Here is a 15080-nt window from a genome sequence, read left to right on the forward strand (position 1 = left end):
GATAAAATTTTATGTTTCATAAAATGTTTTATATAACAAGCTTTTTTACACTGTTTTTTAAAAAAGTTAAATTAAAATCATCTTTGCAAAGGTAAACACTCTTCTGAAACAATTAACAATAAAGGTCATTCTTTATATAATATTAAAGAATATTAGCCATCAAGTCCCTTAGTATTGAATATAAAATAATTGTAATTTATTGAACTTAAATTTAGAAAATCAATTGCCCATGTATCTTACTTTGTCTACGATGCTCCGATTAAAATAGTTGGAACAAGCATTCTAAGAGTATTCGTAAGCAATACATGTCCTCTACTGAGTTCCCACTTTTTAATAGGATACAAGCTTGCTTCGGATTTATGTTTGTGCAAAACGACCCCGATTGTAGTCCCAATTATGGAAGTTTGTAATACAATTCACCTATATACTAACAGTTAGTACAGGTCCCTGATAATACAGATTATAATCTTAACACTTAGATAACTCGTAGCTTTTTTAAAGGAGGAAAAAAGAAACTTTCTCATTAAAGGAAATGTTATATCAAAATATTTTTTTTAAAATCACGGCTATTTTAAATTATAGCAATTAAAATTGAAATGACAGTCAAATGTTTTTTAACAACGAATGATACATGTTATGTTTTTTTTTTATCAAGGGATTCGAATTTTCGAATTTTCCATTTAACGTAACACCTGTTACACAATGCCCACGTAACAGAGAAGAATGGGAAGCTGCAAGTGTAAGACTACAGTGTACACGTGACGAAGGATATCAATGTGTTGCAGAATATTCGTTAACTTCGCTTGTAGAGTTCTGTTATCCACTAGGAAATTGGATTCTATTTGAAAAAGGTAAACTGAAGGAAATTGATAACCAAATAGCCCTATAATTATTTTCGAAAGCTCTATTAAATTTCTTGTTTATAAAAATTGTAGGAAATTGTCCAGTACTATCACCGACAGGACGAATAAACAACGTCAAGTGCAGTAATTTTACATGCGGTTGTCCCGACAAAACATATTACAGCAATGAAATTTTTTATTGTAAGTCTAAAATGATATACATTTTGTGATTTTCTGTCAGATGAGAATACTAAATAATCGCTGCTTTACCTTTTCCTTACGCTTTTACACTACAGATCCAGCTTGTTTGATGGTAGTTTTTGGCTGTTTCTCGACCGACTTAATATGCCAAGAGGAACAAATTTCGAAAGGAAAGTGAGTTTATATGTATATATGCATATGCTTGAAATTTTAATGAAAGATAACTATAAATGGTTGCGTAATTATAAACATACAGTTAAAGTATGTCATTGGACTATTTCTTGAGAGGAAGCCGGGGATATTGTCTTGGTTGTAGGGAACTACGACTCCCCAATTTTTATCATCGTTATACATAAAGGGACATACGGGTATCACTATGTCATTTTCCTCCCTTCTAAAGAAAAAATCTTTCCAAGTACTAGTCTAGAAGTAGGATTGTCATATGCAATATTAAGATCAACTCCTTATTCGCTACCCTAGAGCGAACTCTATCGGAGGGTGTCTATGTAAAGGTGTGGAAGAGTGTGCGGATGAGAGAGAGAGAGAGAGAGAGAGAGAGAGAGAGAGAGAGAGAGAGAGAGAGAGGGTGTGGGTGTATTTAAGGATGTATCTCTCTTTAATAAATATGTATCAACAAGGGAATATTTTTATTTGGGAGGGGGGGGGGGGAGTAACTGATGAAGTCTTTATGGCCATCATAAAATAAATGTTGATTCTCCTGGAAACTTTGAACAAGATGATTCTTTGACATTTTAAACTTAAAATATGAGTTTCATATATATATTCAGGATGTGATTATTGTGAAATTATTTTTAGGTCGCAAAACATGCATTATAACTGTTCTTGGATAGACCAGACACATGGCAATACCACTTGTACCCACATGCAACCGCAACAGACAGTCTCAACAAACTGCAGCGATATACTTAGCATCTCTATTATGGTTCCTATTTGTATTATTCTTTTAGTTATCCTGACGTTTACTTGCATCAAACAGCGCTTGAAAGATTTTTATATGAGTAAGTAATTTTATCAAGATTCTTCAATATAAAGATATCATAAAAGTGTTACATATCACAACAAAGACAAACATATCGAAGAACCCACTGTGAAATATGGACATAACGAACAGTTGTCAAGTTTTACACTCCTCTAAAAGAAGAAATTAGAAGCAGAGCAAACACAGACCTTAAAACATCAGAGAGGGGGTCAGGTGAAATAGAAGAGTAAACATTACCTGTCGACCGGTCAAACCCACCCTGTCCTTTCTGATGATGGATTATATGCTAGGCATTTTAATTATGTGAAAAAAGTAACACAATAAAGGCGTGTTTAAAATTTTCTTTTGTTTGGAAAAAGACAATACACTAAGGTAAGACCCCTTTTCGGTCCTTGCTTTGAGTGTTTTTAGAATTATAATGCAAGACGAGTACTGGTTCTGAGTTATTGGATACAAAGAGTCCAAAAAATGTCAATTTTAGAATCTCATTTTTATTGAAATTTTTTACATTATAGATGTCAAATAAATTATATTCAAAATCCGGGAAACCCAAAATAATCATTCCATGTACATTATTTTCAAAAGGTGTTTTTGTAAGGAATGATTATTTTGAGTTTTCTCCTATTTACCCAAGGTACACATAATAAAGAGTGTCATAAATATAATTAGTGAAGAAATATCGACGACGTATTCTCAATTAAATATGGTCATTTCCATTCCGACGTCGATAGGATATATCCTGGTGAGCTTGAAATAAAAGAAACCACAGAGTCTAACACATCTGTTTCATACTTGGATATTTTACTTGAAAAAGACGTTAATGGTAATCTAACAACCAAGCTTTATGATAAACGTGATGACTTTAATTTTTTTATCGTCAACTTCCCTTACTTATGCAGCAATTTACCTTCATAACCTGCATACGGAGTGTATATATCTCAGTTGATTCGATACGCGAGAGCCTGCTCTACATAATATGAACAATTTCTAAAACGAGTTAAATTATTAACAGACAATTTGACGAAACAAGTATAAGTCATAATTTCGTAATTCTATGGTCGATACAATGACCTTGTCAGCAAACGCAATTTATCATTGAGACAAATGCTGACTGACGTCTTTCAAGCTGTTACTCCATTATTTATACACTGAATTGACGACGGATTTCCTTATTTCCCGATCATGACAAGGATCACACGGCGGATGTGACCGGTCAGCAGGGGTTGCTCACCCCTCCATGGCACCTGATCCCACTTCCAATGTTTCGGAGGTCCGTGTTTGCTCTGTTCCTTTTTGTATTGTTTTATGTACTTTGATATTGCAAACTGTTTGTTATCTCCATATCCTTCATCCAACAAGCCCTGGGTTTCTATTTTATCAAGGAGAAGGGGGGGGGGGTCCACATACACCCGCGATTAAAATATCAATGTTTTCACTGTTAACTATAATTAGTGATAGCTTATTATGGTAGTTTATTGTTGTGAGGGTTAGTCAATTAGCAAAGACATTGCATTACGAGGATGAAATTGTTAATTTCAAAGAGCCACAAAAAGGAATCATGTTATAAGTATTGAAATAAGTCAAAACATTTATATATCTTATACACCATATTTTTCAGATATCAGTAGGGATAAAGAGAGAGGATTGGAAATCGGTAAGTAATGTTAGTCATGAGTTGAATATAAAAGACGTAGATGTGACGGTGTTAAGCGCCAACGTCACCGTCATGGTTGGTTGGAAACATTTTTAGTTAGCTCTTTGGCAACCGAATAAACTTATTTTTGGTTGAAAAGGTTTAAAATAAACTTCACAACAACATGCTGTTGCCTATTAATTTACTTCTGCAATATTGAATTCAATTACTAGACCCAATGTAACTTCCGTCAGCCATACATGTACCATGATTGCAAAAAATGTATACTACTACAAGGTGAAAGCTAAGAAAATACGCTTGTCCAAAAATAAACGTAGAATGTATGGTCAAATATTGGAAACCATTTTCATAGCGGTGTTGCAACCACTATTGAAATAACGACCACTATTGAAATAATTATATCAGTAGTGGTTGAGAGTGCATTTCAATAGCAAACATAGTTAGTAACCACTATTGAAATACGACCACTATTGAAATAATTATATCAACAGTGGTTGAGAGTGCATTTCAATAGCAAACACAGTTAGTAACCGCTATTGAAATACAACCACTATTGAAATAATTATATCAATAGTGGTTGAGAGTGCATTTCAATATGAAACATAGGTAATAACCAATATTGAAATACGACCTCTATTGAAATAATTATTTAAAAGTGGGTGAGAGTACATTTCATTATGGTAAGCATAGGTTTCAACCAGTATTGAGATATACGACCAGTATTGAAAGAAAAGTTTCACCCCGTCAGCAACTTTTGAAATAATTATTTCAATATATATTGGTTTCATTGTTCAATGCACTATCAAAATCAATAATTTAATCCATATTGAAATTTTTATTTCTATAGTGGTTGCAACTTATGTTTGTTATTGAAATGAATTTCACCCATTATTGAAATAATTATTTCAATAGTAGTCGCATACCTGAGACGTAAACAAAGGTAGTGACTGTTCCTTCGCCAAGCGCTCGGCACTAGAAGTGAAAGTCACGGGTCTTTCGGATATGACCTTAAAAACGTAGGTCCCGTGTCACGGTAGGCGCTGGCACGATAAAGAACCCTCACTGCTCAGTGGCCCTGAGTGCCGAGTATAGGTCTAAATTTGAAGCCCTTCACCGGCATACGGTGACGTCTCCATATGAGTGAAAAATTCTCAAGAGGGACGTTAAACAATATACAATGAATCAATCAATAGTAGTCGTATTTCAATAGTGGTAACTATCTTTTTGTTATTGAAATGCACTCTCATCCCACTGTTGAAATAATTATTTCAATAGTGGTCGTATTTCAATAGTGGTTACTAACCACGTTTGCTATTGAAATGCTCTCTCAACCACTATTGATATAATTATTTCAATAGTGGGTGTATTTCAATAGTGGTAACTTACTATGTTTGCTATTGAAATGCACTCTCAACCACTATTGATATAATTATTTCAATAGTGGTCGTTATTTCAATAGTGATTGCAACATAGCGGGGAAAGCATAAAAGACAAGAAATAAAGTGAGCGACAAAAAAAAAATGGCGGCGCAAATCAAAGCATGTTATACTGAAATAATTTGGCAAAGAATTAGAGGGATTCCTTAAAAAAGATATAGGACAGCGAGATATTAAAAAAATGAACACCTTTTGGGTCCATTTAGACATGTGCATGTCAACATTAAGAATGCTGTTTAAGTTTTTGTGTAAGTTATTGGTGTGTTAATCATGCAGGCTTGGCGTATTTAATAAGGTATGCTAGCCTTCCGAAAGGCATAGTACGCCAATATATAAGACAGACATATAGACCTTTTTTTTTTTTTTAATTTATATTTTTTCTCATATTAAACAAAGAGATAGATGAACATATTTACATTTATGCCTTACACACAAACACAATCACCCTTTCACTCTATCCACTATCCATCTATAGATAATATTAAAAAAGAGAGATAAAAAAAGATAATAAATGTAAATTCAATTCGTCACTAATTCCTCCAACGCCTTATAACATTGTGAATAAATTATCTTAATTATAAATATATTATTTTATAAATATGCGGATAAAAAATAAAAAAAAAAAAAAAAAAAAGGAAGACAGTAACAATAGTGAATGCCATCTGAACTGTCACTCCTCAAAAACAGGTTTCCATGTAGACCATATAGAATTAAAATACACAATTTTATTCTTTTGGATTGAAACAAATTTTTCAACATTATATTTGATTCTTAGATGACATAAGAGTGCACTGAGATTTGGCATTTTCTTCTGCATCAAACAAGTAAAGATATATTGTTTAGTGTATAATATAATAAAATTCACCGCTCTATTATTTTTTGACAAAGGAATCTCTCCTAATATAACATTATTAATGTTAAATCCGACCCTTTTTGAAGTAGCTCTATATATATGTTGGCTAAGACTACTCCAGAATGCCAAAATATTATTACAAAATAAAAATACATGTTGGATTGTTTCACTTTCATTCTTACAAAAGGTACACAAATCAGTAGTTTTGATATTAATCTTTTTAAGATAGTAACCTACAGGAAGAATCCTATGCAGTATTCTAAACTGCAGCCATTGAACAGCTGTATCACTTGTTACTTTAAAACAAACTTTAAAAACATCATGTATTTCAAAATTACACTGCCCATAGATACTCAAAATGGAAATCCATTTTGATATAGATGTAGGTTTAACATTATTTGTGTTTAATATGGAGTAAATTGGCTTAGTGCATTTTTCTGACTGTAACAACAATTCATAATAAAAGGGCATAAGTGTATTGTAAGATTTTGTGAATAAGTGGTTGTCAATAGACATACATTTCAAATATTTTGATACTGCAGTAAGAACACTATTATATTGCATAATCTGCTTATTTGTATCCGTTTGTGAGAGGCAAAATCTTTTTTGTAAAGAATCAAAGCATAAAAATTTTCCTTCGCTATCTAAAAAATCTCCTATTACTCTGATACCCTTCTCATACCAATTTTTGATAAAAACAGACCGTTTGCCAACCAAGATATTAGAATTGTACCACACCGGGATATTTAAAAAATTGCTTTTTACATGTTTACAATTATTTAAACACTTCATGACTTCCAGCCATGATTTTAATACATCTTGCCAGAAAAAATTGTTTTTAGGAAGTAAATGCTCTGAAATAAACAGATCCCCAAAATGAAATAACTTCTCAATAACATCTTTTCCATTTAATGCAAAAAAGAAATCCATCCATGGCTTTTGTTTTTGAGTTAACCTTTTCATCCAAGAAGATTTTAAAGCAATTATAAAATTGTCTAAGTTGACCATTTTTAAACCTCCAGAAAGATAGTCTTGTGTGACAAGGGATCGCTTTATCTTATCCGATTTGGACTTCCATATAAATTCAAAAATATCTTTTTGCAAATCAACTAAAAGCTGTTTTCTAGGAGATGGCAAAGAAATAAATAAATGATTAAGCTTAGGTAGGATAAGCGTCTTAACAACAGTTATGCGACCAACTGGAGTTAGGATTCTTCGCTTCCATTGTTTAATCAAAGCTCTTATTTTAGGTAGTTGTAAGTCATAATTAATATCAACAGTTTCTTTAAGATGAACTGAGAACTGAATTCCTAGTAAGTTGAAAGTTGTAGTTCCCCATTCTAGTTTCCACCTTGTGTGATGGAAAACTTCTTTTGAATACTTTTTTGATCCAATCCACACTATTTTAGTTTTTGATATGTTAATTTTCAATCCTGAAAGTTTTGAATAAAAATCAATGGTATCAAGAGCAGCAAAAAGGGATTTTTGTGAACCATCTAAAGCAAGAAAAGTGTCATCAGCATACTGAGATAATTTATGTTCTTTATTATCTACCACAATACCTTTAATGTCCTTATTATTTCAATAGTAGTCGTATTTCAATAGTGGTAACTATCTTTTTGTTATTGAAATGCACTCTCATCCCACTGTTGAAATAATTATTTCAATAGTGGTCGTATTTCAATAGTGGTTACTAACCACGTTTGCTATTGAAATGCTCTCTCAACCCCTATTGATATAATTATTTCAATAGTGGGTGTATTTCAATAGTGGTAACTTACTATGTTTGCTATTGAAATGCACTCTCAACCACTATTGATATAATTATTTCAGTAGTGGTCGATATTTCAATAGTGATTGCAACATAGCGGGGAAAGCATAAAAGACAAGAAATGAAGTGAGCGACAAAAAAAAAATGGCGGCGCAAATCAAAGCATGTTATACTGAAATAATCTGGCAAAGAATTAGAGGGATTCCTAAAAAAAGATATAGGACAGCGAGATATTAAAAAAATGAACACCTTTTGGGTCCATTTAGACATGTGCATGTCAACATTAAGAATGCTGTTTAAGGACATTGGCAACGTTTCTGGATTTTGTATAGAATTTTTTGAGAACTTTTGAACAGATTTAATGGTACAAAACATGTTCAATTCAGGTCCTTTTTACCCCTCAAGCCGGCCTTCCTTTAAAGATTTTGTCAAATCAATGTTTTTACAATTCTCAATGCAATACCTATGTAAAATGTTGATAAAATGGTCCTACATTATTTTTAACCATAAGTTTTTTCTAAAACCCATTAATTTTTTAAAGTTTATACATAAAATACATTGTTGAATCTTCATTTCTGATGACAAACATATACTTTGGCTCAAATTGCAAATATAGAAACAAAACACAGAAATACCAGCACTATTCTTTGATTTTGAGTTACTTCCCTTAACATCCAATTATTATTCATAATGATCAAGAGACTGGTTGTTTGTTTCTATACTATAATTTACTTTATTTGAAAGGAACTGTCATTAAACATTTTGGCAAGGATTTATTATAACTTTTAATGACGCCTCCTTCACAAAACCTATAGAATCGTTCTTATCTGGTCTACCTACCTATCTCCACTTTCAACATAATTATGTCACTTCTTTGCATATATGTACTTATTCTAAATGACGACCTGTTGACTGTCTGCCCCCTCAGCACAATGTAAACAAACCCATATCTGCTATTCTTTTATTACTGTAGAGTGGAATATATCTTATTAAAAAACACACACGTGCTTTTGTTTACCTCTCAGTCTGTAACACACGCTTTATTGGTTTTCACCGCCTAGAGAATTCCATACGGGAGATCACTCTCTATGACTATTTTTATAAATGAAAAAACCTAGGTATAAACCTTTTTTCTCCGGAAACCCTGCGTTGCCAATGACCTTAAGTTTTTGTGTAAGTTATTGGTGTGTTAATCATGCAGGCTTGGCGTATTTAATAAGGTATGCTAGCCTTCCGAAAGGCATAGTACGCCAATATATAAGACAGACATATAAAACTTTTGAAAAGGTGGTAAACGCCTTTTGGAAAGACGTAATTAAATATTTTAATGTACATCTCTTTCAGAAGCAACTTCATTAATTAAGGATTCAGGGGGAGATATTAAGGGAGGTCAACAAAGTGCAGGTTTGTATAGAAAAATATACCAGTCGTGCATTCTTCTACTACAGGGACATGTCAACAAATAATGAACAATATAGTACTTACACTAATAGGGAATTTAATTTATTTATTGTTGAAAATTTATTCTAATTAACGTAGCAAGAACCAGACAAGGAATTTTATAAATAATTTATTTGATCTCTTTTCAATGAACTATGATTTATTTGCATGAACATTTAGATACAAAAAACATGCCTCTAAATAAAAGGAACATAAATACACCCTTCTAAATGCATGTATTGCAAATACAAATCAATTTTCTATATTATTTATATAAAGCCATAAATGAAAATTGCTGGACTTTAATGCATTTAAAGATTTGTTTTATGAGGACCTTTTAAAAAATTCTTTTTCTGGATTGTTTGCATTGAAAATGATTTCAACCAATGAAACAATAGAAAATTTTCTCATAATGCAATTTCTAGCAATTACAATAAAAGATAAATGCATTGCCCGAAGACTGTAAAATACTTAAGTACTAATCATGTTATTTTCTTTAAACACCTGCAGATTTGGAAAATGGAAGTACGTCAAAAAATAACAAGTGTCAAAATGATATAAAGACGTTCACGTCTGGTAAGAATATAAACACCTGTTTTATTCCATGCACGATATACATTGAATATAGATATTAAACACTTTCTAGGAAATCTAAAAACAGACGATGCCTACATGTAATAACATATATGTGAGAGTATTCAAGCTCAAAAGTCCATAAAACAAAATAGAAGCAAGGCAAACACAAGCCTACAAAACATCAGAGATGGGAATAGGTGCCGTGAAGAAGTGAGCACACCCGCCGTGTACAATTTAAAACTAGAATGATCAATTGTCTAAAATCTAAATAGCAAATAAGCTAATTCTAAGAATTGTGGTTTCGAGCTTTCAGTGTCTTTGTGATTGAGATGTCATTTTTATGGCATATTGTGTCGTAAATGAATATCGTTTCATATGTCATTCATAGGTTAACACCTAAGTTATATTTTAGCCATACTGGTCAGAGATCAGAAGAGCTTATGTAATAGCAATGCGTCCGTCGTCCGGCCGCCTGTATAGCTATCCAACTGTCTTTCTGTCCTTAGATTTCTTTTCAAAATGCTACCCCTCCTACACTTTTGGTCTGATTTCAATATAACTTGGCACACAAGTATACTAACTAAGGAACATAATTCTATATATTGACTCTTATTTTCAATTAATGGTGTTGCTATGGTCACTTAAAAAGAAATGTCTGTGAAACCGTTAAGCAATGTTACTCCTCCTACAGTTTTCATCTGATTAGATATTATATTGCACACAAGGAGTTCATAATTCTATATATCGGTTTTTAATTTCGAAGCACGGCGTTGCTGTGGTTACTAAAAATAGAAAATTCTGTGAAATCCGTTAGAAATGCTACTGCAGATACAGTTTTAGTCAAATTATAATTTAATATAGTAGACTACTAATTTACATAATTGTTGGGTTTTTTTTATTTCGCTAAAATTGAAAATTCTTTAAAAGTTTATTTAAAGCTACTCCTACAGTTGTAGTCATATTGCAATTTTGCCACAAAAAGAGACTTAATCAAGGATCATATTTTAGCTTTTGCTATTGTAAAGTTTCACGCCCCAACTACTTATGTCTTTCTTTGTTATAAATACAAAGCATCAGGGTTACTTTCTTGACGTAGACGTTTGGTTTTTTGAAAGGAAGGCCAATTGTTAAGATCAAGGGGTCTGAAATCATAGCATGCTGGGAAATATCTTGCCACAATTAATGCATGTGTAAAATATGAAAACCCAAATATTCCCAATCGAAATGTCTAAAGAAATATAACATGTTTAAATAGAATGTCAAACTTCAAGATTAAGGTAACAAAATCAAAATCATAGTGTGCACATAGAAGTCGACTTAAGTACTGTAGCTATGTAAGATGAGCATGGACCCCGTCTCCAACGTTTTCTGCGATTTTGAGTCATACTATATTAGTACTTATCTAAAACATGCTTCTCAAAATATCCTTGTTATAACAAATTTCACGGGTGACATCCTTAAGAATATTGTACTGAATATGCTTGTATTTTAAACACACGTGCTTATGATAATTTATTCATGCGAATATTCATGCAAATGATTTTTGTTTTATAGTGGACAACGACAAAGTTATATTTGTCGATTTCGCAGTTGAAGATTCAGAAATATTTTTCCTCTTGAAAAGACAGTGTAAAAATGGAGTATTAAGAGGGTTTAGTTACCTTAATGAAACAAGAATTAAAAAGAAGAAGAAACATAAAATTTTCTGTCAGCGAGACGAAGTAGGATGCACATTATTGCATTATGCTGCCCAAGGAGGATCTATTGCTATACTTAAAGAAATTATTAAAACCAATTCTGAGGTAGAAATTGACATTAAATGTTTTCATGGACAGACCGTTCTTGGCTACGCAATCAAATACCAACAGAAAGACATGTGTGAGTTCTTAATTATTGAATACAAGGACCTTTTACTGGATAACTCAATTTCTACTTGTACATGCCAAGGAATAAAACCAATTCACTGGGCTGCATGGCACGGTGATTTAAGTATCCTGTGTTTCCTAAGACAGAATAATGTTCATCTAAACGCAAAAACAAAGAACGGCTTAAATATATTAGATATAGCAGTTATGAGGAACAAATACGAATTTTGTGAAAGCATGATAAACAATGAAAATATGATACAAGATATTAAACTTGATGAGTGTGGATGGAATATAGCACATTATGCAGCCTATGCAAATAATGTCAACGTTTTAAAGCTTTTAAAATCAAAAAACGAGAGCTTTATCTTGGCTAAAACAAAAACGATGAAGACAACTCTACATATCGCTTGTGAGTATGGACATCTTGAAGTTGTTAAATTTATCACTGAAAATTTTGAAGATCTCCTGCAATGCACCGACGATCTTGAATGGAATGCGCTTCATTATGCTGGCAAGGGTGGAAATCTACAAGTTCTTCTTTTACTGCAGAAAAAGGGTTTGATTATTACATCTCCGACAAAGGAAGAGAAAACGGTACTTCACATAGCATGCACTCATAAACAGGTAAACATTTGTAGATATGTGGCTGAGGCATTTTATAAAGATCCCCAGAAACGAGACCTAATAAATAAGAAGACAACAAATCAATGGTGGATGGCTGCTCACTATATCGGGGTTGAGAGGAAAGGGGATGGGAGTGAGGAGGAAATCGTTGATATTCTGTTTGGTTACGAAGCAGATCTGTCTGGAAAGACGAAGCAAGGATGGTCGGTTCTTCGTATTGCAATGGATCATTGCAATACACGCCTCGTAAAGCATCTTTTGTCTAAAACATATAGAAATAAATTGAAAATTTCAGAAGAAATACTTTTCGATTATATAAAAAATACAAAAGATGAAAGCATTCAACGAATTCTTCACGATACTTTAGGTGAAATGAAAACCGAATGATAAAATAAAATTGTCATTTTGTTAATGCTATATAATTTGATGACATAAAGAATGTTGTGTTTTCTTTTTCAGTAGATTAATGGTTTGGTTGATTACTTTACAAAACATTTCATTATTTAAAAAATATTTGAAACATTAAAATATATGTAGCATTTATAGAACGTGGACGTTGTTTTAAAAGTTCAAAAGAATAAAAAAAAGCGAAATATATCTGATGTAGCAAATGTACTAGTATTCAATTTTATATGACTGATTTACAAATTGCATATTGTAATTTTCTTAAATAAAATATTCTTTTTTATCTCACGCTGACTGATTTGTATATTTTGTTGCGCTGAATACATGGCATATGAACAGTGGTATTAGGCACTGGTTTTAAAATATTTAATTGTCTCCCGCTTGAAAAGTGGGGGATATTAATTTGGGTTTGTCCGTCCGTCCGTCTGTCCGTCCGTCCGTCTTTCTGTCTGTCTGTAACGCTTTCGTTTCCACAAGATATCTCGAGAACCCTTTGAGCTTTTGCAATGAAATTTAGCATAGCAACTCCCTGTGGCCTAAAGAAGACCCCTATTGATTTTGAGGTCAAAAGGTAAAAAGTCAAGGTCATAAATAAGCAAATTCTGTCTGTTATAACATTTCGTTTTCACACGATATCTCTAGAACCATTTGAGCTATTGCAATGAAATTTAACATAACAACTCCCATTGGCCTAAGGAAGACCCCTATTGATTTTGAGGTCAAAAGGTCAAAGTTCAAGGTCGTAAATTTATACATTCTGTCTGAGTGTAACACTATCATTTCCGGGCGATATGTCAAGAAGATTTTGAGCTTATGTAATGTAATTTTATACCAAAACTCTCTAGGACCTCTCTCACCCCTCTCAAAGTCCCCCGCCCCGTTTTATCGTATAACCTGTCGCTATTTTTAGCACAGGGGCATGCGGAGAGTTATTGCGTATAAAACAGGTTCTCGGCGGACTTTATGTTCTTATTACATCTATTAGAACTGTTTAATAAAGGTTAAATAAATCAAACACCATGGATTGTGTAAAATTTTGACAATACCGAACATGAATATATACATGTATGTGACTTCACTTCTGCATATACTTGACTTCATTAAAAGCGATTCCGTGGTCTAGTGGTATGTCTCCCGCTTTACATTTGAGAGGTCCCGGGATCGAATCTCGGACGATCCCTTTTTTATTTTTTTTTTTTAACTTTTCTTTTTTTTAAATAATAGTATTCAGCATGGGAAAAAGAATAATTTATGAGGTTATCATGGTTATAAAATCATCATTACAGTGTGATAAATATTCCATATAAAAAGAATCTTCTATACACATAATAAAGAAAAAGCAATCAAATCTTTATACGCATATTGACATTCATGTATTTTATTTGCTTCAGTATACATGTATACATTTAATAATTCTACAAATTCAGTCAGGGGGATCCGACTTTTTCCCTAAGCGGGGGACACGAATTCTCTGAATTAGCTTGTTCACTCTGAATTCTACATAAGTATTCTGAGGTTGAAATAAATTGCTGTGTTTCTCATGGGCAACATTTACATGCTTGTAGTTTTCGGACATTAGGTCGGACATTCGGACATTCGGATTGTGCCAGATAATACCAGGAATTCAGAGTCTGCTGAAGGACCATGATTTGTTGAAATTTTATTTTTAGCAATTACATAGAAATGCCATTATGATTGTAAATCTTGCAACAAAAATGCAAAAAAAAAGGTCCATCCCACCTCTTCCCAATTAAAGAGGATAAGAACTAATTCTGATTTTTGTCATCAGTTTGTAAGACATTGCACGGAATCTCCAACATCTGCTTCATCTCTTTTTATTGTTAGCTAGAAAAATAGGTTGTTTTAAAATGTCAAGTTCAGAACACCAGCGCCTCAAGATTAAAGCAAATAGGCAGTATCCCCTATGCATTTAAATGAACAAGACATACTTAACTATACTCGTGTACCACGTCTTTTGGCCGGGCTTTTCGCCTGACAATTGTATTCATCGATAGTACAACAAAGGAGTTAACAGACGCAAATCGCTTAGCTGTTTGACTTTAAGAAACCTTTCCTTCCGCCGTATATAATAAATGAATTGTATGGTATTTTCAAAGAAGGATATCCAGATAACGAACAGTTTCAATATCAAAGTATTGATACAAAAAAAAAAATTCAGATCAGATAATACTTAAACAATTAATGCCCGGCTTTCAGTTCTTTCAATACTTTGATATATAAGGAGTAATGATATGGGTTTAGTAATGAAACATTTGAATTTAACAAATAGTATTAAAGATCAAAAGTCCTACAAACGATACAAAATAGGAGCATAGCAAACAAGGACCTCCGAAACATCAGAGGTGGGATCCGGTGCAATGGAGGAGTGAGAGAAAGAGGCTTGGTTGAA

At 32.7% G+C, this 15080-nt stretch overlaps 1 protein-coding gene across 1 annotated transcript; it reads left to right on the forward strand.

Annotated features, from left to right (window-relative positions):
- Positions 1 to 939: 939 nt before the first annotated feature.
- Positions 940 to 12911, forward strand: LOC134264407 (putative ankyrin repeat protein RF_0381). The gene is made up of 7 exons (XM_062746700.1): positions 940 to 1043; positions 1139 to 1217; positions 1860 to 2062; positions 3662 to 3697; positions 9102 to 9161; positions 9708 to 9773; positions 11328 to 12911. The coding sequence occupies exons 2-7, from the start codon at positions 1153 to 1155 to the stop codon at positions 12650 to 12652; spliced, it is 1755 nt and encodes a 584-aa protein (XP_062602684.1). The 5' UTR covers positions 940 to 1043; positions 1139 to 1152; the 3' UTR covers positions 12653 to 12911.
- The last annotated feature ends 2169 nt before the right edge of the window (positions 12912 to 15080 follow it).

The sequence above is a fragment of the Saccostrea cucullata genome, unplaced genomic scaffold (assembly GCF_032062105.1).
Source record: "Saccostrea cucullata isolate Sc308-1 unplaced genomic scaffold, CSIRO_AGI_Scuc_v1 ctg1813, whole genome shotgun sequence".
Lineage (NCBI taxonomy): Eukaryota > Metazoa > Mollusca > Bivalvia > Ostreida > Ostreidae > Saccostrea > Saccostrea cuccullata.

What these genes read in the sequence shown, in the direction of transcription:
- LOC134264407 (XM_062746700.1), top strand. Translation starts at nt 1,153, where the DNA reads ATGGTAGTTTTTGGCTGTTTCTCGACCGACTTAATATGCCAAGAGGAA. An exon ending in CTTGAAAGATTTTTATATGA is followed by an intron (nt 2,063 to 3,661) that starts GTAAGTAATTTT and finishes CATATTTTTCAG; the next exon opens with ATATCAGTAGGGATAAAGAG. An exon ending in AGAGAGAGGATTGGAAATCG is followed by an intron (nt 3,698 to 9,101) that starts GTAAGTAATGTT and finishes CATCTCTTTCAG; the next exon opens with AAGCAACTTCATTAATTAAG.